This window comes from Cervus canadensis, chromosome 13, assembly GCF_019320065.1.
Source record: "Cervus canadensis isolate Bull #8, Minnesota chromosome 13, ASM1932006v1, whole genome shotgun sequence".
NCBI classification, from domain to species: Eukaryota; Metazoa; Chordata; class Mammalia; order Artiodactyla; family Cervidae; genus Cervus; species Cervus canadensis.
Window position 1 is genome coordinate 38,323,960 of NC_057398.1, and position 25,746 is coordinate 38,349,705.

At 45.8% G+C, this 25,746-nt stretch overlaps 1 protein-coding gene and 1 non-coding gene across 7 annotated transcripts in view; both read left to right on the forward strand.

The window, feature by feature from the left end:
* VPS13D (vacuolar protein sorting 13 homolog D) overlaps positions 1 to 25,410 on the forward strand; it is a 267,732-nt gene extending 242,322 nt beyond the window's left edge. For all 6 annotated transcript variants that reach the window (XM_043485295.1, XM_043485297.1, XM_043485298.1 and 3 more), the window contains 3 exons: positions 9,954 to 10,085; positions 20,354 to 20,594; positions 22,141 to 25,410. In XM_043485295.1, coding sequence (XP_043341230.1) covers positions 9,954 to 10,085; positions 20,354 to 20,594; positions 22,141 to 22,272 — 505 coding nt within the window. In that variant the 3' untranslated portion in view covers positions 22,273 to 25,410. The remainder of the gene's footprint in view (positions 1 to 9,953; positions 10,086 to 20,353; positions 20,595 to 22,140) is intronic.
* Positions 20,738 to 20,881, forward strand: LOC122452662. The gene has a single exon (XR_006272819.1). It is a non-coding gene; the product is annotated as a small nucleolar RNA ACA59 (small nucleolar RNA).
* Positions 25,411 to 25,746: the final 336 nt, after the last annotated feature.

Here is a 25,746-nt window from a genome sequence, read left to right on the forward strand (position 1 = left end):
ATCCACTGAGGCTAAGCTGAGTTAGGGCCCCTCTCGTGCACGCATGGCCCCCCCTGCAGATACTCCATCATCATCATCATCAGTAGCATTTTACTGAGCGCTTATTCTGCACCAGGCTTTGTTATGAGCACTGGACTCATATTGATTGACATTCCTCACAACAGCCCCATCAGTATCCGATTTTACAGATGAGGAATCCAAAGCTCCAAGAGGTTACACAGCCTGCAGTAGGTCACACAGTCTGTAAACGCTGAAACTGGGACTTGAACCCTGCTGCCATGTTACACTCTGCCTGTCCTCAGACTCCCCGGCCGCATTATAATTGCTTGTTTCTGTTTCTCTTCCATTAGACTCCAGGAAGACCCCTGGGAACTCTATTCATCTCTGTCTTCCTAAAGGCCCAGCACGGCCTACGCTCAGGAAAAGTTCATTAAATGGGATGATGGTGAGGGGCAGAGGCAGGTACAAGTCATTCTCAAGGCTCTCAGTTTGGCTTCTCAGTTAGTAATTTCATTTAGGAATCAACCTCTACTGACAAGAGGGTTTCTTTCTGCCCAACTGTTGTTTGTTTGTTTGTTGTTGTTTTTTAATGTGTTCAAAATCCAAACTGTCATTGGGTATTTGGTATAATTTCCTCGGTTCAAGGTTTAACACAGCCAGAGCCCAGTGGTTATCATTAAACTTAAGGGTGGAATACTATCTCTGAGTACATTCTAGAAAGTGGAATTCTGTCTGTCATGCAACTATGGGGAGGAGTTTCTCCTGTAAACCAGCCAAACTTCAGAGGTCTCCATCCTATAGTAGAGTCTTCTTTGATTACAGTTTGCACTGAAGGGAGTAAAATGAGTTAGTGGAGAAGTCCTTTTCCACTTAGTCTTTGGAAGTGGATATAGTCATGAGAAGAAGGCTACAGGTCAGAGATCAGATGTCACCCTTGGCGTGGCAGGCTTGGTGATCGTCTATACACTGTGCTGCAGTGGATATCAGAGGAAGTTTTGATCAATTCACACACTCCAGTGTGGAGAATACTGTTGACACAGACTGTTGAATTCCTTTTAGAGAACTGATAGATGTTTAACCCATTCAGTCAAGAATTCTAGTACTTTGTAGCTGTCATTCATTTGTTGTTCAGTCGCTGAGTCATGTCCAACTCTTTGCAACCCCATGAACTGTAGCACGCCATGCTTACCTGTCCTTCACTATCTCCCAGAGTTTGTTCAAACTCATGTCCATTGAGTCAGCAATGCTGTCTAACCATCTCATCCTCTGCCACCCCCTTCTCCTCTTGCCCTCAATCTTTTCCCTCATCAGGGTCCTTCCAATGAGTCCATTCTTTGCATCAGATGGGCAAAGTATTAGAGCTTCAGAATCAGTCCTTCCAATGAATATTTAGGGTTGATTTCCTTTAGGACTGACAGCTTTGATCTTCTTGCTGTCCAAGGGACTCTCAAGAGTCTTCTTCAGCACCACAATTCAAAGCATCAGTTCATTGGCACTGAGTCTTTTTTTATGGTCCAACTCTCTCATCCATGTGTGACTATTGGAAAAACCATAGCTTTGACTGCACGAACCTTTGTTGACAGAGTGATGTCTCTGCTTTTCAAATCACTATCTAGGTTTGTCATAGCTTTTCTTCCAAGATGCAGGAGTCTTTTTATTTTGTGGCAGCACTCACCGTCCACAGTGATTTTGGAGCCCAAGAAAATAAAATCTTTCACTGCTTCCACTTTTTCCCCATCTATTTGCCATGAAGTGATGGGACCAGATGCCAAATACTGGAGTGGGTAGCCATTCCCTTCAGGGGATCTTCCTGACTCAAGGATTGAACCCAGGTCTCCTGCATTGCAGGCAGATTCTTTACCATCTGAGCCACCAGGGAAGCCCTGTCATTCATTAACAGCTAGTATTTAAAGAGAGAGTCTGGGTTGACCATCTCTTCTCAGCCTAATTGTGCTCAGTCTAGCACAAGTATATACAGGTAAAATATTTAATTACAACAAAAGTTTCAGACACACACATAAAGTAAATGCAAGCACAATCCATCATCTTGCTGAGGTCTATTCAGAGTCCCTAAGGAAGATGGCAGTCATCAGTTGACTAAACATTCTCTTAGGCTAGGAAGTCACATGTTTGACACACACACACTTTCTCCTCATTTACTGATTGTTTTTTGAAGTTCACTTGGTTGATAGACGTGGGCCATGACAGATTCTTCAGCCAACTAATATCTTAACTCAAGCTGTACAGGGGTGTGTGTATGTGTGTACAACATCTGTCTTCAACTAATAGAACTATGACATGGTTACTCATCATAGAAGCGAAGAACAAATAATAGCTGGCCAACCGTTGACCCTCTGGCTGAAAGGCAGGATCAACCTAGTAGATGGAATTGGTTAGATCGCCCCGTGTCACCTTGTTTGGATTTACTGCTGCTTCAAGAAAATGACAGGGATTGTTTTCATTACTCTGATCTTTGGCTTTGGCTCCAGTGAACGTCAGAGAGCAGTGGCCAGATGCAGAGCCGCTCTGCATTGATCTCCCCCGCTAGGTGGGTATCTGCAGTGTATCAGCCACTGTATCAGCAGCCCCTTCTCCCCCAGGGTGGGGGGTGGGGGGAGGGTCGTCCATGCTGCACAGCCGGCGCCCTGACATTTCCATGGAGTTCAAAGCCCAAGTTCATTTGGTGCTGACATTTTGGATTAACTGGTTGACTGGAACGCCTGCTTCTTTCTATACACTGTGAAATTTCTAAACCGCAGCAGCCGAGGGCTTAAAATGGCCGACAGACCCCCAGCTGGCAGCAATTAAGTGCACCGCGGCCCTTGGGCTAAACAAAGGTTTGTGGAGGCAGAGCTGCTGCCTTTGCACTAAGCCAGCTCGCGCTGCAAGCTTTCTTCTCCGTTAAGTGTTTGTCAGTGAGAGACGCCATCCCCTCATGAGAGGTGAGCGGGTGGAGTTGTGCCACCTCTTGTTGAATGACTCGTTAACCCCAGGATGGTGGTACCAAGACCCTGCCCAAGAGGCACCATGTCTTGTCAGCGAAGGTGATGGTGAGCGGGGAAGCCAGAAGACAGTCCGAGGATGTCCCAGCCCTGACGGGCAGGAGAGCCCCAAGGCTGATCTTTCTGCTCTGGCACCTGTGGGCAGCCTCCACATCTGCGCCTCTTTTCTTAATGGAATCCCTTATGCTGTAGGTTGAAAGGGGAAGATGGGCATGAGAAGACAAGATGCTATTTGAAACCCATTCAAGCAGCAAAAAATGTTAGAAGCTAGACCAGTGCTATCTAATACACCATTTAAATTTGAGTACATTTAAATGAAAAAATTTAAATTCAGTTCCTCAGTCACACTGGCCACGTTTCAAGTGTCAGTAGCCACACGTGGCCAGTGGCTATGTGCTGGATAGTGCTATCCTGGACAGTACCAAGTGCTGGAAAGGATACAGATTACTAGGCTCTCTGAAGTGCATTGCTGGTGGGAGTGTAAATTGCTTCAGCCTCTCAGAAAACAGTTTGAATTATCTTGTTAGCTGCACATTCATGCCCTGTGGTCTAGCAAACAGCTCCTAAGTATGTACCCAAAGAAACTCTCGTCAAGGTTCACCAGGAGACAGGTATAGGAGTGGACACAGCAGCTTTGTTTGCAGTAGGAAACCTGGAAATACTCCATGTGCCGTCAGCAGGAAGCTGGATGAATGATGGTGTATTCATACAGCGGAATGGTTATAAGCCAGTACAATAACTGAATTATAGCTGCACACAGAAGAATGACTGAATCTTTACAATAGGACTTCAAGGAGGGAGGAGGAAGTAAGGCTGCAAACATAAAAAGGTAGTGATCCTTTTTCAGAAGCCCCAAACAATGAAAACCAGAAAATGTAACAAGACTATACCAGAGCATACTTTGAAATGTGATAAGACTCCGTGCAGAAGGAAAGTAAAGGAATGGTAAGTGCAAGATAGAGAGTAGTGGCTATCTCAGATAGAAGAGGAAAAGGAGTGAGGAACGGGGAGGGGAGGGAGAGGACCACACAGATAGATTCAAGTTATGGTCAAACAATGGGGTTTTCGCACAAGGGATAGTGGTTTCACAGATGTTTATTATGTCATTTAAAATAAATAAAAAGCCAGTGATGATAGTGGGCCCTAAACTGAGGATAATGATGTGTCTAGTCCAGAAGTCCAGTTTAAAACAAAAAGAATGGAGTCCTTTCCTTCCAGATGCTAATAAGCTCATGGGAACATACAGGCAAGTGACTCAGAAACAGTGACTTAACAGTGGTTTTTTTGAACACCACTGAAGAACAGTGGACGGAGGTTCGTGACATTATACAGGAGGCAGTGATCAAAACCATCCCCAAGATAAAGAAATGCAAAAAGGCAAAATGATTGTCTGAGGAAGCATTACAAATAGCTGAGAAAAGAAGAGAAGCAAAAGGCAAAGGAGAAAAGGAAATATATATCCATCTGAATGCAGAGTTCCAAAGAATAGCAAGGAGAGATAAGAAAGCCTTCCTAAGTGATCAATGCAAAGAAATAGAGGGAAACAATAGAATGGGAAAAACTGGAGATCTCAAGAAAATTAGAGATACCAAGGAAACATTTCATGCAAAGTTGGGCACAATAAAGGACAGAAACAGTATGGACCTAATAGAAGCAGAAGATATTAAGAAGAGGTAGCAAGAATACACAGAACTATACAAAAAAGATCTTCATGACCCAGATAACCATGATGGTATGATCACTCACCTAGAGCCAGAAATCCTGGAGTGCGAGGTCAAGTGGGCCTTAGGAAGCATCACTATGAACAAAGCTAGTGGAGGTGATGGAATTCCAGCTGAGCTATTTCATATCCTAAAAGATGATGCTGTGAAAGTGCTGCACTCAATATGCCAGCAAATTTGGAAAACTCACCAATGGCCACAGGACTGGAAAAGGTCAATTTTCACTCCAATCCCAACAAAAGGCAATGCCAAAGAATGTTTAAACTATAGCACAGTTGCACTCATCTCACACACTAGCAAAGTAATGCTCAAAATTCTCCAAGCTAGGCTTCAACAGTATTTGAACTTCCAGACTTTCAAGCTGGATTTAGAAAAGTCAGAGGAACCAGAGATCAAATTGCCAACATCCGTTGGATCATCAGAAAAGCAAGAGAGTTCCAGAAAAACATCCACTTCTGTTTCATTGACTATGCTAAATCCTTTGTGTGGATCACAACTGTGAAAAATTCTGAAAGAGATGGGAATACCAGACCACCTGACCTTCCTCCTAAGATCTGTATGCAGGCCAAGAAGCAACAGTTAGAACTGGACATGGAACAACGGACTGGTTCCAAATTGGTCTAAGGCTGTATATTTTCACCCTGCTTATTTAACTTATATTGCAGAGTGCATCATGTGAAATGCCAGGCTGGATGAAGCACAAGCTGAAATCCAAGATTGACGGGAGAAATATCAATAACCCCAGATATGCAGATGACAGCACCCTTATGGCAGAAAGTGAAGAGGAACTGAAGAGCCTCTTGATGAACGTGAAAAAGGAAAGTGAAAAAGTTGGCTTAAAACTCAACATTCAAAAAGCAAAGATCATGGCATCTGGTCCCATCACTTCATGGCAAATCAATGGGGAAACAATGGAAACTGAGAGACTTTATTTTCTTGGGCTCCACAATCACTGCAGATGGTGACTGCAGCCATGAAATTGAAAAACGCTTGCTCCTTGGAAGAAAAACTATGACCAACCTAGACAGCATATTAAAAAGCAGAGACTACTTTGCCGACAAAGGTCCATCTAGTCAAAGCTACAGTTTTTCCAGTAGTCATGTATGGATGTGAGAGTTGGACTCTAAAGGAAGCTGAGTGCCGAAGAATTGATGCTTTTGAACTGTGGTGTTGGAGAAGACTCTTGAGAGTCCCTTGGACTGCAAGGAGATCAAGCCAGTCCATTCTAAAGGAAATCAGTCCTGAATATTCACTGGAAGGACTGATGTTGAAGCTGAAACTCCAATACTTTGGCTACCTAATACAAAGAACTGATTCATTTGAAAAGACCCTGATGGTGGGAAAGATTGAAGCCAGGAGGAGAAGGGGATGACAGAGGATGAGATGGTTGGGTAGCATCACTGACTAGATGGACATGAGTTTGAGCAGGCTCCAGGAGTTGTTGATGGACAGGGAAGCCTGGCATGCTGCAGTCCATGGAGTCGCAAAGAGTCAGACATGACTGAGCAACTGAACTGAACTGAACTATATTCGTGAATCCCAGAGTGAACAGATTTAGGATTGTGCCATGTACAGTCATCCTGATCTCAAAGGGTTATACTCGAATTTTTAGTGCCATGGTCAATATATGAAAAAAGCAGTTTCCATAACACACGAGGGCCTGCACTAAAGAATGTCTCTTTAAACTTTCTGTTGGCTGAAGTCTGTAACTAAATTTGTTCACATGCAAATGGTTTTAACTCCTCCATTCCCCAGCTTCCCAACTTGGACCTCAGGAGGTTAACACTTTAGTTAAGTTTCAGAGAAGTAGGAATCCTCTCTTGCCTAACAGCAATGATAAGGAAGTAGGGGACTGTGGGAAGAATTCCTTTAATCCATCTCTGTTTCTACTAAGAGTATGTCTAGATCACCCCGTCTGAAAGGGACCTTCATGAGACCACAGGGTGACTCCGTGTCCTCTTACAGCAAATTTGAGCTCCCTCCTATGTCTGTGTGGACAGTGAGCCTTGAATGCCACAGCAAGCAACTCCAGGCAGCAGGATCTGAGCACTCCCTCCAACCTTCCCTTGGTGTTTGGTTGATCCCGGAGTGAGGATCTTGGAAATGGGAAGATAGTTTGGAGCCTGTTGGGGAGACAGATAAGAAAACTTAACAAACAGGCAACGCATACCCATGAGGGAACAACTCTGGCATTTGGGTGGGTTTAGAGTTCGAAAGTTAGAAGATAACGCACTGGACGTAGAGGGAAGACTGGATCACAGAACTCTGGGGAAGGTGTGGAGGGAGGCTACCGAGTCAAGACCATCTGTAGGCACCAGACAGCTATTTGGTGACAATAGAGGGCCGCTTACTTACGTTTACAACTGTTCTGTGGTCGTTATTTTTGGGATGTGGTTCTCAGGAGCGCAGATCCAGAAACGGGCCACCTCTCCTTGCCTGCTCTGGCTTCTCGGATCTCACCCGAGGAGGGCAGGACTTCACTGAGTTTTCTCCTCCTTGGTAGCATGTTTTTCCCCCGCTTTGGGCACTCATGAAAAGAATGTTTCTTCTAAGGAAAACATGTGTCAACAGAGATGTTACTGTCACGTCTCTGCCTTCATGTACCTTCTTTGTTTTGACTAGTTGACTAGCCAGATACACCCTTGACCTTTCCCTCAGGAAGTTGGGATTTGAGCTGGTTCATATTTTGCTTTAATTTTGTTGGCTTTCAAAGCTTAGCATTCATGGTCTATAATCTCTTCAGCAAAGTTTGCATATCACCTCTCATTTTTAGCTCAGTAGTCAAAGTGGCCTTTATACCTCTTCCCACCCCCACCTCCAAGTGCCTTCATTCATCTATTCAGCTAATACTGCTGCTTCTCTACGATGAACCCAGGAATGAAACAAAATCCCTCCTCTCATGGAGCTTACATTCCAGGTGGAGAGCCAAGCAATAAGCAAATATTTTTATTTAAGTGGGATGTGAAGCAAATGTATTTTGAGTTCATGGCCAACTTAACCTGACTTGTTTTTGAAACAACTTGCTGTGAGGAGAAGGACAGGAGTGGAAACAGAAAGAATAAGTTAGAAAACTATTGGTGCAATCCATTCCAAATCCAGAGATCATTTGTCAGTTACAAGAGCGATAGAGAAAGAGAGATTTGGGGCACATGTGAAAGTTGAGCCTTCAACCCTCCCAGTAGATCCAGGAGGACGTAGGGAGAGGAGTCAGGATGCAGCCTTACATTGAAAGACGTAGAGGAGAAGGCTTGGCAGGCCTCCTGAGGGCCTTTGGGCTTTGGCCACAGCACCTAGGCCTCTTCCAAGAGCTTCAGGGGTGATAGGATAGTAAGCTGACTTGAGGAAAAGATATGTTTTTAGCCTGTCCTAGACAGTGTTTGAAATGACGGTAGATATTTCACTGGACCAAGAGATAAGAACAGAACTCAGCTACCTGGAAAAGCTCTCCTCACTCCTTCCCCTGGTTTCTCTCCCACGCAGTGTTTTGCCAGCATCCGTACAACAACAGTTGTCAGACTTCTCTCTGAGGGTTAATGGCAGCCCTCTCTGCCACCCTCCATATTTTCAGTCAGTTGCATGCTCAGTCACTCAGTTTGTGTGTGACTCTTTGTGACCCCATGGACTGCAGCCTGCCAGGCTCCTCTGTCTGTGGGATTTTCCAGGCAAGAATACTGGAGTGGGTTGCCATTTCCTTCTCCAGGGAATCTTCCTGACCCAGGGATCGAACCCTCGTCTCCTGTGTCTCCTTCGTTGGCAGGCAGATTCTTTACCGCTGAGTCACCTGGGAAGCCCCCTTCAGTCAGTTGTTGGGATCTAAATAGCCAGCGGTGTGCCTCTGTCTTAAAGAAGGAATTGAGACTGTGCACAGCAGGAGTGTGTGACTATATCATGTAAATAAAATAGCGTGGTTTGTTTCTTTTTACCTGTTCCCTTGTTGCAGATGATCAGAACTTCTTTTTAGTCTCACTCGGAGAACACAATTAGCAGTAGTATTCTTGGGGTATCCTTTTTACTGAACTTTTTATGAAATTAATCACTGGATTTCTGGTTTCCAAGCCCAAATCAAGCATTACCCAGGTATGGTGCTTGAGACCATGTGGCCTGGTAGGCGGAGTGTTGACGTGGGCCCAGGAGGGCTTTGAGTTGTCCCATCTTTCCATCTCACCCATGGCATGGCCTGTGGCAGATTTCTGTTTTTGTCCCTGTTTTTTTACCCGGATTTGCCCACCAGGCACTTTCCTGGCCCTGCAAGTAAGTCTCTTTTAGTTCATGATTCAGGAGTGGCAAGCCTCGGCCTCTGATTTAAATGTGTCTAGAGAGGGGTGTTTTGCTTCACTGGAATCCAGGAACAAATAATGAAAAGTACACCAAGTACAAGGCCGAGGACAGACCAGGCACACTCTTATCAGTCATCTGAAATATGCACAGCCTTTCCAAGACAAATATGGACTCCTGTTTCTAGGAAAACACCAGAAAGTACTTATCAATTACCCTGTATATGGTTTGTGGAAAAAGACAACACCAGCCTACCCTGAAAGCCATAGCAAAGCAGATTCCTCTGGGCAGCCGACAGCTGAAGACCGTGAGTTAGAGCCCAGCCTGTGGCCTGGGACTGGTCCACGGAGCCTCTTTCCTCCCTCCTGTGATGCCCGTGTCCCTCCCCTGACACCAGGCAGCTGAGCTCCTCCTGGAAGATGAGGAGCCCGGTGTGTTCTCACTCATGGCCAAAGCCTCTCACTCTTCTTCCTGACCTTTTTCAAGTCTAGAGGTGTCTCTCCAGAGATCCCTAGAAAAATAGAGGGTGACCCAGTGGAAGTTCAATAATAATAGCAGTGGCAAGAGTCACCGTTGGCAGAAAGCCCACATTCTGTCCAGCCCAGGCTTGGTGGGCATAGTTTTGTTTGATCCTTGCAGCCATCCTGCAGGGTAGGTACTGCCCTCCTGTTTTACAGAGAGAGCTAGAACTGGGGGTTGAAGAAATGAACTGACGCGCCCATGATCACATGTCTAGGAAATGGCAACGGTGAAGTTCTTATTCAAAACTGGAGATTTTAACCACTTTCTTCAAGTGCGTTCACAGGGGATACTGAATGTGGGTTTAATGCTGGTCAGCAGATTTAGAGCATGTCCTGTATGAAGTGGCATTTTTATCTTAGACGAGGAAGGAAGGGAAGTCATTTTAGCATTAACACGTAACCTTTTTGCTTTTCTGTCCACCTTCCCACCTTAGGACTCAAGCACAGAGGGTACGGAAGCCACGCTGCTGCACAGGGCCCCAGGGCCTGCTTCCCCGCTACTCGGAGAGCCAGGCAGAGGGCCAGGAGCAGCTCTTCAAACTGACAGACAACATACAGGATGAATTGTGAGTTGCATCCGTGGGAAACCAGCCCTTTTGGTTCACCAGGTCATCTTCTCTGTCTCTGAGTCTAAGTTTCTGTCCATTTCTGAGTATCATCATGACTCTGAGGCCTGGGAACTGGTCAGAGATTCCTGGCCCAGATGGGTTTTTGTTTTGTTTTGTTTTCCTGCCATGCCAGACAGCATGTAGGATCCTAGTTCCCCAACCAGGGATTGAACCCATGCCCCGTGCATTGAAAGCAAGGAGTCCTAGTCACTGGACTGCCAGGAAAGTCCCAAGCCCAGATGTTTTATACATTGAGATGTAACAGTGGTTCTCAAACTGAATTCCACAGCAGGACCTTAATGTTGGCATTCTCTTTCTAATTAGTTCAAAGAGAGAAGATAAAATGTTCTCAATCCAAAGATTTTTTTTTTTGCCCTGTAAAATTTTCCTAAACTTTGGTGTGCTGTTGTTGGCGGAAGAATGCTCGTTAAAACAAAACAGATTAACAAATAACAAACAACTAGTATCTGAAAATTTTGGAAATGCAACGTTCTTAAGGTTGTTTGGCTCCTCTTGAATGTGGAGCCTTATATACTTAGGATCTTGTTATAATTTCAGTTAGTGAAGTTTTTCCTAATTGATATGTTTGTTGTGTAGAATCACTAACTCATATCTGACTCTTTGTGACCCCATGGACGGCAGCACACCAGGCTCCTCTGTCCTCCACTATCTATCTCCTGGATTTTGCTCAAACTCATGTCCATTGAGTCAGTGAGTTTGCTGTCTAACCATCTCATCCTCTGTTATCCCCTTCTCCTCTTACCCTCAATCTTTCCCAGTATCAGGGTCTCTTCCAGTGAGTCGGCTCTTCACGTTAGGTGGTCAAAGTATTGGAGTTTCAGCTTCAACCTCAGCCCTTCCAATGAATATTCAGGGTTGATTTCCTTTAGGATTGACTGATTTGATCTCCTTGTAATCCAAGGGACTCTCAAGTGTCTTCTCCAGTTGATATGGCAGAATTCAGTATATCACTATTTTGCAATATTCTTCAGAGACCCCTTTAACATAAAATGCTCTGTAACCTAAATAGATGTTAGAATCACCAGTCCAAAGAAAGCAGTTAGTCCTGCCCTAATAAGTAGCAAAATGCTAGTTTAATTTCTTTGAATGCTTATTTATCTCAGAATAAACAAGGAGGGTTTAGAGGATCATGAGGGGTTTTTTGTTTTTTTATTTTGATTGATGAAAGGGTATCTGAAGTAGAGGTTAGCTCTTTAAAGAGTCTTCAGTGTCATTGTTACCGATGTGTTAAGCTGACCTCATCTCATAGTTTTGTAGCAGTATTTGAATGGGAATATCGAAAGTCAAATCCAGAATTCATGTGTTGCTTACTGCATAGGAAGGCATCTTCCTGTATGTGGTTTTTTGTAACTCAAACTCCCTTTGTTACTGGAAGGTCTCTCAGTGATGGAGATGTATGACATTATTGTAGTCAGCTCAGGCTGCCAAAAACCAAATACCACAGACCAAGTGGCTTAAACAACAGAAAGTTGTTTGTTGTAGTATTGAGGCTGGGAAGTCCAAGATCAAGGTGCCAACTGATTTGGTTCCTGGTGAAGGCTGTCTTCCCAGCTTGCAAATGGCCACCTTCTAGCTGTGTCCTCATGTGCAGAGAAAGGCTGAGCCAGATCTCTGATGGCTCCTATAAAGACACTAATTGTAGAGAATCAGGGCCCCACCCTTATGACCTCATTAAAAGAAAAAAAGAACCTTTATTTTTTAAATTATTTATTTTAATTGGAGGATAATTACTTTACAGTATTGTGATGGTTTCTGCCATACATTAATATGAATCAGCCACCAGTATACATGTGTCACCCCCATCCTGAAACCCCCTTCCATCACCCTCCCCCCACATCCCTCTGGGTTGTCCCAGAGCACCGGCTTTGGGTGCCCTGCTTCATGCATTGAACTCACACTGGTCACCTGTTTTACATATGGTAATGTACATGTTTCAATGCTATTCTCTCAAATCATCCCACCCTCGCCTTCTTCCACTGAGTCCCAAAGTCTGTTCTTTACATCTGTGTCTCCTTGTTGCCCTGCATGTAGAATCGTCATTACCATCTTTTTAAATTCCATGCATATGCATTAATATACAGTATTTGTCTTTCTCTTTTTGACTTACTTCACTGTATAATAAGCTCCATTTTTATCCGCCTCATTAGAACTGACTCAAATGTGTTCCTTTTTATAACTGAGTAATATTCCATTGTGTATATGTGCCATAACTTCCTTATCCATTCATCTGCTGATGAACATCTAGGTTGCTTCCATGTCCCGGCTATTGTAAATAGTGCTACTATGAACGTTGGGGTACATGTGTCTCTTTCTGTTTTGGTTTCCTTGGGGTGTATGCCCAGCAGTGGAATTGCTGGGCCTTATGACCTCATTTAACCTTCATTCCTCCCATGCTCCATACAGTCAGTCACACTGGGGTGAGGTCGCCAACATGGGAACTTGGTGGGGACATAATTCTGTCCATAGCATATGTCTCTCTACTCTTTTAGTCGAGCCTCAGCTCTGGCCATCGTGCCAATAGCCACAATCCCCCATGTTTCACTCCAGAAATGACTTTATATTCCTGCCCTCCTTGGGTGAGGATCTGGTGCTGTCCCTGCCCTTTTTACACTTTCCTGATGGAACTTTTGACCTTTGGATTGGAGGCTCAGAGAGTCATTCCTCAGGTCTAGTGAGACATGGTGCAGAGTCTACTAGCATGGTGGCCCCATGAGGGCCTCAGTTTCTATCTGATCCATTCACTGAAGAATCCTCAGTACGTGGAACAGTAGATGGCACATATTAGGCACTCAACAGATATTTGCTGAATGAATGAGAGTTGGATGGTTATTGTACATTGTGCTTTTAATTTTATCTCCCACTCACCCTTCCTCAGGCTTCCCTGATAGCTCAGTTGATAAAGAATCTGCCTACAATGCAGGAGACCCTGGTTCAATTCCTGGGTCAGGAAGATCCGCTGGAGAAGGGATAGGCTACCCATTCCAATATTTTTGGGCTTCCCTTGTGGCTCTACTGGCAAAGAATCCACCTGCAATGTGGGAGACCTGGGTTCGATCCCTGGGTTGGGAAGGTCCTCTGGAGAAGGGAAAGTCTACCCACTCCAATACTCTGGTCTAGAAAATTCCATGGACTGTATAGTCCATGGGATCACAAAGAGTCAGACACGACTGAGCAACTTTCACATTCGCTCACCCTTCCTCAAGTCAAACCAGGTCTGGTCCTCATGAAATTCATTTTCAATACAATGATATATGCCAGAAACATAAGGAGAAATTGTGTAGCATGGCTAACATAGGATTGCTCCCAGTGAAACACAAGCATTGAGCACAGAGCCATGGAAAACTGGAAGCCAGAATCAAAATGAAGTCAGTAAAACAGATTTCATGAAACTCTTGGAATTCATAAGAACTCAGAGAAGATGTTGGCATGAATGACTTCTGACTCTTAAGATGAAAACCATGTGTTGCTACCCCAGTTTGTGTTAAATCTTGCCCATGTACGCCGGAGGAGCCACGTGACTGTAGTCTTCCGCAGTGTACAAGGCAGAAGTCATCGGGAAACCTGGCACATATTTCTCTGAAGTGTCCTCAGTGGGCAGGCTGGGTCTTCACGGAGGCATCACTTTGCAAGAAAGGGGTTTTCAAGAAAAGCACAGGAGCGCCATAATATACCTCTGACTTTTATCCTAGAATCCTAATTAAAAACATGCTTAAAGACCTAATTATTTGCATATTTTCCTCCAGAGTTAACCCCTTAAAAGGATCTTTAATACCTTGCTCTACTGTTCTAACTAAATGTTTCCACATTTTTTTCCAGTTAGACTCACTGTTTCACTTCTGGAAAATATTGTGTAATTACTTCCCGATGCCGTGAAAACCCCATAGAGTCCACAGTGCTGTGGTTACTTCAACTTTGTTCTCCCAGATCAAGTTGCATTTAATTTTTTATTTTATTCAATTAATTAGTATTAAAAAGATAGTTGCTGACATATGATTTAAGGTCTGGTACACTGTAAAGGCTTGGGTTTCTAATGAATCCAGTATTAACTCCGATATGTTGCAAAATTGCCATCAGTTTCCATTTTTCTTAATTTTGGTTCTTAAATAGTATTCTGGGTAAAAATGATGGTAAAGGGAAATTTGTTCTATCAGATTACATTAATTTTTCTCTGTAACTGGTGTCTAGTATGTAGCCAGACACCTCATTTTCATTAAAAGAAGAAGAAAAATGTACCTATTTCCAATATACCATCACAGACCAGATTACATACTAGCAACGTAAGCACTAGGGTAGTTCTTTACCTTTTCCAAAAACTGAGTAGCTGTCCTCACATGCTGTTTTCTTGAGTTTATTTGACAACTTGATTGTATTTTTTTAAATGTAGTTTTAGGAAATAATGTTTGTGAGGTTTTTTTTTTAAAGATATTATTCAGTGCTTTAAAGAAAGAAGATTTTAAGTTCTCTATCTCAGTTTTAATATTTTGATAGATATACTTAAATATATTTGATTTCCTTTGTAATCCTAAGCATTTTATTTTATGTGTTTAAAATCAGCATTATCCTTAGAAAGGAATTGTGGGCCTCCCCACAATGCCAACAAGGGGAGAGGAGGGTCCAAGATCCAAAAATGTTAAGAACTCCTGTTCTGATTAGGAGCCTTTCTAGATGTTTGAAATTTTTAATTATTCAAAATTATTAATTATTTGAGTGTCTGTAGGTTGTGCAGAGGTAAAGAATCCGCCTGCCAATGCAGGAGACATAGGTTCCCTCCCTGGGTCAGGAGGATCCCCTGGAGAAGGAAATGGCAACCCACTCCAATTATTCTTGCCTGGAAGAACCCATGCATGGACAGAGGAGCCTGGTGGGCTTGCAGTCTGTGGGGTCGCAAAGAGCTAGACATGATTGAGCACAGCACAACACAACACGTGTGTTCCATAAATGTTAAGAGCTCCTATTCTAATTAGAAATTAGGAGCCTTTCTAGATGTTTGACATTTTTAATTATTCAAAATTATTCTTTATTTTTTAGTATTGTGACTGTGCTAACAAAAAGAGTCCTTATCCATTAGAGAAATACATGGGTTTATTTACAGAGAAGAGGAAAAGGAATGAATTAATAGCAACAACTAAGCATCCTCAAGGGGCAGCTGGACCTGGGAAGTGACTCTAAATGACAGAGTTCCTGTATGTGACCTTGAAGGTGGTGCTTGTCTTTGGGAGAAACTTGAAAGTCACGCACAGGAGGCCCCTTGAGTCTAGGCAGCATCTTGAAGGCTCTCCCTGTGTCGCTGGGCCACTTGATCTCAGTCGAGTCAGGCTACACCCTTGTCCCTTTGGGTTGTGCACTCAATTCTGTTTGTCTGCTCCTCCTCTTTTTTTTTAATCTTTATTGAGATCTTTTTTTTCTTTTAATTCAAGAAAGTATAAAAAGGAAAACAAAAATAGCCTATAAACCCACTGGCCAAATTAATCCTTTCTCTTTTTGATGAAATAAACTCATGTACGCAGTTATTAGGAAATTCAAAGAGTACAGAAAAAATCAAGAATAAAATTCTTTCTTGCCCCCTTTGTATGCATACTGTGATATTTGATATATATACCCTTCCTAAGAAACTGCATATAGAAATAGAAGGTAGAACTTTTTTTATCTGAGCACAGGTTATACTGTTTATTCTTATAAACTGTATAATTATTATAACAGTATAATTTAATTTAGCATATAATTGTAAATAAAAACTGTAAAGTAATATATGCAATCTCAAAGCAAAAATAAAAAGATCAGACATTTTGAGGAGTAGGATAGAATTCATTGCTTGCATTTTCTAAACCAGGAAATAATCGGTCAATAATCATTGACACTCCTGGAATAAGACAGCTCCCAACTCTTCTGATTGTGAAATGACCGTAAAGTGTGGAATATATAAATATATAAGATATATAAATATTAATAGAGTTGATAAAACAAAAACAAAACCCCAAGAGAGTGGGAAAAAAAAGAAAATCAGTTGAAAAAGGTAATTGAATCAACTGGCAAATTTCTCTCCCTCTAAGGAGCAATCAGTTGGTCGTGAACCTCTTTCCCTGTGGCCTCTTAGAGGGACATACATTTCTCCAACCTGCCGAAGTGAGGACTTGTAGACTCACAAGGAGACCTTCTCCGCAGAATTGGGATAACTTGGCATCTGTTGTCAACGGAAGAAAGAAATAACAACAGCCACCCTGGTTGGGCATGTAGATTGGTTCTAGTCATCACGGTGGCCCCTCAGAGGAGGTATGATGATCCTCACTCTACACATGACAGCAGACAGCTCTGAGCCAAGCCTTGTGGCTGGTGACAGACAGAGCCAGCTGTCACCGAGGATCGGCCGGTCCCTATGGCACACTGGCCGTCGTACTTGGAAACGACATCACTACCTGCCACAGAGCGAGAGGGCTGAAGCCGTTGTGGACAGCGACTTTGGTGTTTGTGGTCTGGGATACTGTTCATCGTAGCAGAGCTGCTTCTGCAGCGTTGAACCTTGCCAGGCTCGCCCACTATTAGAACCCGTCATCTTGGAGAGTGGTATAAGCCACGTGTCATAGCCTTCCTTTCTCTGAGAAGAAACTTTCTGAAGTTGGTCCCAAGGTAAAAACATCCTCTTTCTCTCCTTTAGGGAGAGTTATAAGTGAAACTTTTAACCAAAGTCTAAAGTTCCTGATTTTTTTTTTTATAGAATCATTCCTAGTGTCCACAGAGCACCAGATGTCTTCTCTGGTTCTCCGTATTTGAAGGGTGCGGCTTACCCAGAGGCTGTGTGTCTCTGGTCACAGTTTTTCACCCTCCCTCCTTCTGAGTTAATAACAGGTCAACGGGTAGAAGGACACACTCAGGGTCCACCTGAGGCCACGTGGCTTTCCTTCCCACGTCATCCCACAATGGTTTGTAATGGTCATCCATTCGTGGGCCAAGAGCAGCCTACGTGATGTGAGGAGAGTGCGGGTGGTCTACACTTGGCTTGTGTGAGGCCTTCGCCTCTCAAGTGACACAAAAGGAAGGAGTGCAGGCCTTCTGCAGGGGACAGCCAGGCAGGGAGGGGCATGCCATGCTGTGACAACGAAGTGACAGGCGGCGAATGGGACGAGAAGTGCTGGGAGCACTCATGGGTTCAGCTTCTCTTGGCCCATTGAGTTTTGGTTCCTCTCTCTCCGTGACAAATTTGGGGTTGGTCTCCCTTACAGGAGGGGACCCATAATCTGGAGCTCAGTTTTAATTGTTCTTTGTTGTGGTTTCTAGATTTTGTGTGTGTTTTAATGTATGCTATTATGATGAAACCCAAAGCGTTAGTCGTTGGTTGTGAAAGTTCCAGGGAAGCATTGAGAGGAAAATGGAGGGAGAGGTGGCTGTTGGCTAAGTCGGTGTCCAGGTTCTTGCTCAGACCGAGGGCTGTGACCCTGGCGCTTCAGCTGAGTCCCCACTGTCTCCCTGTCCCCTCCTCTCAGTTATACCCTTGGCTCCAATCTGCTTTTGGTTTGAAACGACTAGAACATGTCATGTAAATGTCCAGAACTTACATTAACTTCAGGGTATGTCTGTATTAACTTCAGGGTATGAATGGGCTCCTGGGCTCACGGAAGAGAGATATGTGTGGATTTACAAACCGTTCCCCTCCCCTCACATTTCTTTAATGGACATGAATTCTTTTGATGTTGAATTTTGGCCATGGATTTACTGACTTTGTGGTGGAAGCTGGCGGGTAGCATCATCTCTGTCAGATGAAGAAACTGAGCCACAAAGACAGCAACTGGCCCTGCTGGAGCTGCCCCACCCAGTGGGTCTCCCTGCCCACTCAGCATGTGTCCCCTCTGCCAAGTGGGGTGGCTCTGAGTCAGGCATCCCAGCTCAGAGCCACCCTTCCTCCTCCCTTCCACCCAGAAGTCATGCTGGCTGGACAGAAGACTTGCACCATCTTTGACCTCTTAGAAGGGAGTCTGTTTTAAAGAGGCCCACTATAGAAAGGGCTCTAATAATGTCAGCCACCCAGGTGAGGGGTATCAGAGCAGCTGCCCCGATGGAAAGACCTCAACCCTCTTAGAGGCTGTGCGTAAATGTCAGCATCAGCAGGCTGATGTGAGAGGGGAGGCGCGGACAGTGGGACAGAAGCTCTGCCTCCTATGCTGGACCCAAGGAAAGAGAACAGTGCTCAACTGGATTTTTAATGCCCATCCTGCCCTCGCCCTAATCATGGTGGCTGGCTCTGGGGAGGTCCCCTGAGAACCTGTTACAGCCTCAGTCACCACGTGCCTGGCCCACCTGTGCTCAGAAGCCCTGGGCCATTTTCGGTTTTTACGCTAGTTTCCCGGCAAGTTCCAGCCAGCCCCCAGTCCTTCCTTTCTGTGTCAAGAAGCCTTTCTCATCTCTGTCTGTCTCTTTCTCTCACCTTGTCTCCCGCTGGACCAGCTATCTGAGATTTCACTCGGCCTCTTTAAGTAGTGCTGCTGCCCCCTGGACACCATCCGAGCTGGGATGTGGGAAATTCTCTGCTGAGTGGCCTGAACACCAAAAGCTGCTGGGTATTTCTCCTTTTGGCATTCAGACTTTACAAGTCTACATTCTTGGCATTGCCAACCAGTCAGAATAGAACAATAAACCCCAATTTTTTTGTCATGTGAGGCTATAATTAAAATGGCAGCTGGAACCAGGCAGAATTTTAGTGAGTGCTAAGGGGGTGGCCGACTCAGTGGTGGGTGCTCAGGAGACATGGGCGGGGGTTGGGGGGTGGACTTTAAGAGTACATCAGCTTAGCCAGAGAGCTGAATACTTATCCAGGACACACAATGTGAACAAACCAGTGCTTAGCAGTGCTCTTGAAGGTAAGCAAGGAAGCATTCAAAAGTGGGGGTGGGGTTGAGCGTTTCTGGGGAAGCTTCAGAGAGAAGTTAAAACTCGTGAATCCTCATACTTGAGGAGGAGGTAGAAGGGATGAGGGATGAGGTGTGTTCAGAGTCGGGGGCTCTCTGAGCCCAGAGGTGAGCGGGGGCCTAGAGCCAACTTGGGATGGAGAGAGAACCAGCCTGTCCAGCTGCGGGCAGGCCTGCTCTGTCCCATCAGAGTTTGGCGACCGCTGACCCCAGAACAAAGCCATCCTGGGACCCAGTCCCGAGTCATTCCAGGGGAGCTGTGGCTCCAAGCAACTGCGATGTGGCGATTCCTCTCAGGACATTGGGTCCCAGGAGGCCAGGGCCTGACAGCCAGCCTGTCGTCAGCTCTTAGTATTCCTGCCGTCTTTCCCTGTCCCCCGAAGTGGCCGCTCCATTGTGGAAGGCTGTCACAAGAGGCGGCGGAGGCAGCCAGGCCTGGGAGGGCTGTCACAGCCGTTTCCAAGGGTCACTGCTCTTCACTGTAGCCCAACTGAGAGCTTTGACGCGCATAAATTCCCACTTTAAATCCGTGGCTCCGGGGAAGAAGATATTTCTTTTATTTTTTTCCTGAGTGGCCCCGAAGCCTCTAGAATTGATGACTGAGAGTTATGAAAATCAGGATTATAGCTTTCCCTGAGAATGCACACTTCCTAACAACTCATGGAGCTCTGAGAACGCGGCAGTGGCTTCACCAGTCAGTCCCCTGTCCCTCAAGGTGTTGAGCTGAGACCGGGTGACCTCTTATTAAAACCATGACAAAAAAGAAGTAGACGTAGATGTGCAGATAGAGAAGGCATGGCATCCTCTCACACGTCCAGTTAGGTGACCCATTTAATCCCACTCCCCACTTCCACCTCCATCACCCCCCGCTCCTCCCCCACCCTTCCTTCACAGCGAAGCTTCTCAGCTGCTACTTCATCAATGGACCTTTCAAAGCATTGTGTTTTCTTCCTCTCTTTTGCCCAACAAAGCACTGTTACAGTTTCCTCTAAGCCTCCTCCTATGAAAAGGCCATAAAACTGTTTTCTCTCATTGATAACGGTCGGTCCTATTTATCAAGTCCCCCTGTGCTATGCATGCCAGCCTCGCAGCAGCCCTGAGAGGCCAATGCCACTTTTATTCCTAACTGACGGACAAGGAAACAGGGGCTCAGAGTGGGTGAGCCACCCGCCCGTGGGGCAGTGAGCGAGGGAGCCTGGCTGTAAGGTTGGTCCCCAGAAACCAGGGCCCACATGGAGCCTCAGCCCTGCCTTGAGCAGCAGCCCCGAAGTCCTACGTGCCCTCCTCACTCCCCCTCTCCCTCCACAGCTTCATCGCCGTGGAGAACATCGACAGCTACTGCGTGCTCATCTCCTCCAAAGCCGTCTACTTCCTGAGAAGCGGGGACTATGTCGACCGAGAGGCCATTTTCCTGGAGGTCAAATATGATGATCTCTACCACTGCCTCGTCTCCAAAGACCACGGGAAAGTGTACGTGCAGGTCACCAAGAAGGCTGTGAACACGAGCAGCGGCGTGTCCATCCCGGGCCCTTCTCACCAGAAGCCCATGGTGAGTGCACACCTGACCCGTCTCCCAGGCCCGCCACTGGCCTGCTGATGCTTCTCAGTGGAAAGGCGTTGCAGCATATGAGGCTTAGGCCTGGCTGCTGTGAACCCCAGGGGTCCTGCTTCTTAATCCCACAGACAGAAGGTGCTCAGTGTGGTGGATGGGTTGGTGCTGCCCTCCCAGCTTCACCGCTGCTGACCCTAGGCAGGCTGCTCAACACTTGAGCCCTGGTTTCCCCTCCTTACAGTGCAGGTAGGATTCCTGCCTCTGAGCAGCTGTGAGGACCAGCTGATATGATGCATGCGGCTGTTTTATTCCTAAAATGGGCCCTTCAGTGCATCGGATCTAAGATGTCAGAGCACATGCTGGCTTCTTCCTAATTTCCCCTCTAGAATAATTGGAAGCTAACTATTTTCCTGCACCAAGAAGCAATATGTAGCATAGGCCCCTACCCAGGGTAAAAGCTCAATAAATATTTATAGACAAAATTTACACTTTGCCTCCAAAGGTTACAAGATATTGTTATAGCAGTTAATAACCTGTTAATAACCAACATTCATTAATGGCTTACTATGTGTCAGACTGGATTCTGAGTGCCAGGCTGGATTCTTATAGATTATTTAATGTTGTACTGTTATTTTCCCCGCTTGACTGGTAAGGAGGCTTGGTGATGACAGGTGGCTTGCTCAGGGTTATCTGGCCAACACCAGAAGGAGCTGGGGTTCAAAGCCATGTGCCTGCGAGGCACCAGAGCTGGACCAGGTCACTGCTTCTGCTCAGAACTCGGCAGAAGCCCACTTGAGGGGACCCCATCTCCGACCATGTTCTCACTTGGAGTCTTTTCAGGAACCCTAGGTGTTAGCTCTGCTCATCTTTCACTTGGAATGCTAGGATTTTCAAGCCTGCATTCGAGAATGACATACCATTCAGAATGGCCCTGCTTATCTCAGTCTTTCTGCAGATCAGAAACCGCAACCAGCCTGATTGGGCCTCTCTCCCTTGACCTTCTCCCTGCCCAGGAATGTGCTTGGGTTTGGTTTGGCTTGTGTGGGCTCCCCTGGGGTCATTAGCTTAGGTTAGGACTGGTAGATTAACTGAGTTAACACCCAAAAGCCTGAGTATTTCCACTAGTTCCTTTTGGAGGTGGGGAGCCTTGCCCAGCTGCCCCTTCACCCTTTCAAGGCAAGCAAGCTTGCTCCATAAGAAAGGCCTCAAGGCGCTTGTGTGCTTTGAACATCAGCAGACTTTAGATTTGAGTCCCAAGTCTTTGTTCTCACTTGCTCTCACCTCAGCTGATCCTCACACCTCAGAGCACAGTGGTTTCTCGGTTACAAGGGGTCCCAAAGGTTGGGGGGTTGTGGGTCAGATGCACAGTCACCCCGGGGCCCACCCCAGACCTCAGGTCGGCATTAAGAAGTACACCCATGCTGTTCAGATCCACAGTCAGGCTGGGAGCTGCTGCCTGGGCGGATTTCAGTGGCTCGCGTCCTGCGCTTCTGTTTGGTTTCCCACTGTGGGGGCAAGTTATTCATTTTGTCCTTTTCCTCAGGTCCATGTGAAATCAGAGGTCCTCGCTATCAAGTTATCACAAGAAATAAACTATGCAAAGAGCCTTTACTATGAACAGCAACTGATGTTAAGACTCAATGAAAACCAAGAGCAGTTGGAGCTGGACTCCTGAGAAACCCCAGCTGCCGGAGGGACATTCCCAAAGACAGACCCCAAACCAATCAGGAGGAGAGAGGCCCATGGGCTTGGCTTAAATTTGAGGAAACCAGAATAAGGTTTGGGGGATGATATCAAGAGGGGAAGTAAATACTGATGAGGGGGGTACAGATGGAACTGTGTTCATTTGTGGGGCAAGGAATTGCTTTAGATTATGGGGAGGTAATTTTTAAAAGACATCGGTTGAATAACGTTTGAAAAAAAAAAAAAAGCGTACCAAGATCAATCTAATTTTTAGATTGCCCTGTATTTTGTTAACATGTATATATTGATATATATACAGCTGTGTGTTTGTAAATATATAGAAGCGTTTCTGAACAGGGACTATGATGTGTGTAAAGGATTGTTAACTGTAAAGTAATATAAAATCATATTGGATCTTCTATTGCACTAATTCTACATGTCTAATTCAGGGTACTGTCCGTGAAGAGGGATTCTTGCAAGTTGCAGAATATTATGTCTTAGTCTGGGAAACGAGGGTATTCACCGTTGGGTGCGCTGAGGCGAGGTGACGGGTACATCAAGAGTGACACCTTTGACACCTGCACTCGTCCAGGCAGCAGCAGCGAATCAAAGTGTCCAGATCTAGAGCTGGCCCTTGACTCAGATGCATCTTTTATTGATTTCTCCCCCAGTTTAGAGATGGTTCTTAGAGTGTCACAGATTATTTTTTATCTGCCTAAATCTCTGGCTCTCTCCTGACTGGTCTTGCCAGACTTCGAGGTGTGTGCTGTTAGCACACATGCACACACACCAGCATTACAAGTTTTTCTTGGGTTATTATCATAAAGGCCAGTCTGAAACATTGGTAGACTCTGATAACTTAGAAGGGAAAAAAACCCCACAGAACTGGGTAACAAATCAAAAGTCCAGAAATGTAGCAAAACCCACAGTAAGAATGTCCTCCCTCCTGAGCAGCAGTCAGAGGGGAAGGACCTGGGACTCTCTTCTTCCTAATAAAGCTGCAGGCAGACTCCCAGCTCTGCAGCCCTGGGGACCCGGTGACAGTAACACTGAGATGAGAAGGGAGAAGGAGAGAATCAGAAAAGGGAATGAAATCTGAGTATTAAAAAGCTGTTTTTGTAAGTTTGAGGCCAAGATTTGGCCAAAATAACTCTTGCCCTTGGTTTTAAATTCCAAACAGTGGCAAGGCCTTGGAGTGAGTGCCCTCTTCTCCCTGGGTCTTGTTTGCAGGGTTTTCTCTTTTCTGTATGGAATAACCAAGTTGGGGAGGGTTAGGCCTCACTCTGGAATGAACGACTAGACTTGTGATTTTTAAAATTTTTATTTTAATAAATCTACTCAGTCTCTACCACCATGTCTAACATAGCTGAGATCTAAAAGGACCCAGGGGATCAGTGGATGTGTGGAAGGTTTAGGGGTTTATCACTCATGACCCAGATCCTTCCAAGACACAAATGAAGCTAATCTGTCTTTCTTCCCCCTCCTTGGGGTGTGTGTGTGGTGTGTGTGTGTCTGTGGGTGTGGGTGTCTGTGTGTGGGTGGTGTGGGTGGGGTGTGGGTGTGTGTCTGTGTGTGTGTGTGGTGTGGGTATGTGTATGGGGGTGTGTGTGTGTGTCTGTGTGTGTGTCTCTGTGTGGGTGTGTCTCTGTGTGTGTGTGGTGTGTCTGTGTGTGTGTGTGTGGTGTGTATGTGTGTGTATGTGTGTGTGTGTGTGGTGTGTGTGTGTTCAAAGAAACAGGAAGGGAGCTTTCATGCAGTGCTAAGTGCTTTGGCAAAGCAGTGTCTTCAAGGCTCTTGAGCGCCAGGATTTATGTATGGTCTTCACTGAACTCTGTCTTCGTGGACAGCAGGGTTGAAACCTGGCTCTTGCAGGTGTGTTTTGGTTGTTGGGTTGGTTGGTTTTGCCAGGCGGCCATTCTGGCACCAGGTGCCGCCTCCTGCAGGTTTCTCGTCCTCTTCAACAGCCTGCTGCCCTGCACCCCACAAGTGTGGCTTGTGGTTTTTGTCACCAGTCACCCACTGCCTGAGATCATGACCTCCTAAGGATGAGACTCTCAGAGGGTTGATTGTTTGCATCAGTGAGCCTTCTGTCACTTTCTGGAATGAAGTCACTTGGAAGTTCTGTTGGATTGATGAGCTTGGTGTTAGGATTATAAAGGAAATTTGCCTTGGGCCCCAGTGGCACCCAGCATCCTCTGCCCGTGGGAAGTTGGTTGAGGGCTGCACTCTGGAACGGTGCTTCCCAGAGATTCCAAGAGGGTGCTCAGATGCCCTCCTCCCGGCCGCCTTCTAATCTCATCAACCCTTGAAACAGTGGCTCAGCTCCTAATTGCACAACCTCCTCTGACATTGTGCCTTAGAAGAGGCAGATGTTAAAATTGGGTCCAAAGACCAAACGGGGTGAGGTTGGGGTTGGTGAGTGCCAATTTAGCTTCTCAAACTCCCTCTGCCCTCTCAGCCCTCATGCCAGGCGTGGGGTAAGGTTACAGGGGCTCCGGAGAGTTTCCTGGTTTGCCCAGAAAACATCCAAAGCTTTAGAGGAAGCAGGCCCCGGCTATGGCTGCTAAAGGCCCCATTTCCTTTAAAATCAGTGTTTAGCCAGCAATGGCCAAGACTTTGTTACAATAATTTTCTACTGATTTTCTTGCTGCCTCAACTACCCAGTTCCACTCCCAGGAAGAAAAATAAATTGAATCAGGAGAAACCAGGCCAGCAGAAAGCAAAGTCCCCTTGATCCCCTGACCCAGCACATCCAGCTACATCGCTGCCCAATCAGAGCTGCTTTTGTTCGCCCACCAGAAAGGCTGGCCGGTCCATGCTTCCTGCACCCTGGCCCGCTCACTGCCAACCTGGAAATGGAAACGCGGCCTCTCATCAGTTTGAGTGCCTCGCCCACCCGGTGGTGAGGATGCAGCTCGGAGTTCGGACGACTCTTGGGCCACTTTGTTTATAAGCCTCATCTGTGCCTCAAAATAGCATAGCAGCTGCTTATAAAATCCCAAAAATAAAGTTCTGGGTCACCACTGTGTGAGCACCCTCACAGCCACCAATCTGTTGCGACTCTAGAATCTGTTCATGTCAAGTCGTTCTTTCTCTTCCTGTGGAATAAAATGCTCTGTTGACTTCCAAACATGTTGTTTCCTTCTGGTTTCTTGCTGTCCCGTAGATTCTAGAACGGTTGCCGGTGACAAATGCCAAACATCTGATGGTGTTCACAAGCACACGCAGCCTCTCCCTCACTCCAGGGAGGCGGTTCCCAGGCAGCCCTGCACCTCGGGCCTTTGCCTAACTTCTTGTCTCCCGGGCCAGGCTTCGTGCTGACCGTGCTCTCCCCACCTCTGTGAGGTAACCAGTCCAGGCCCTGGCAGGATGGAAGGTGTCATGTCCTAGAAGGAGACTGCAGGAGGAAGCAGTTTAGTCACGTTCATGGTGCCTACTTGGACTTCCCTGATAGCTCAGTTGGTAA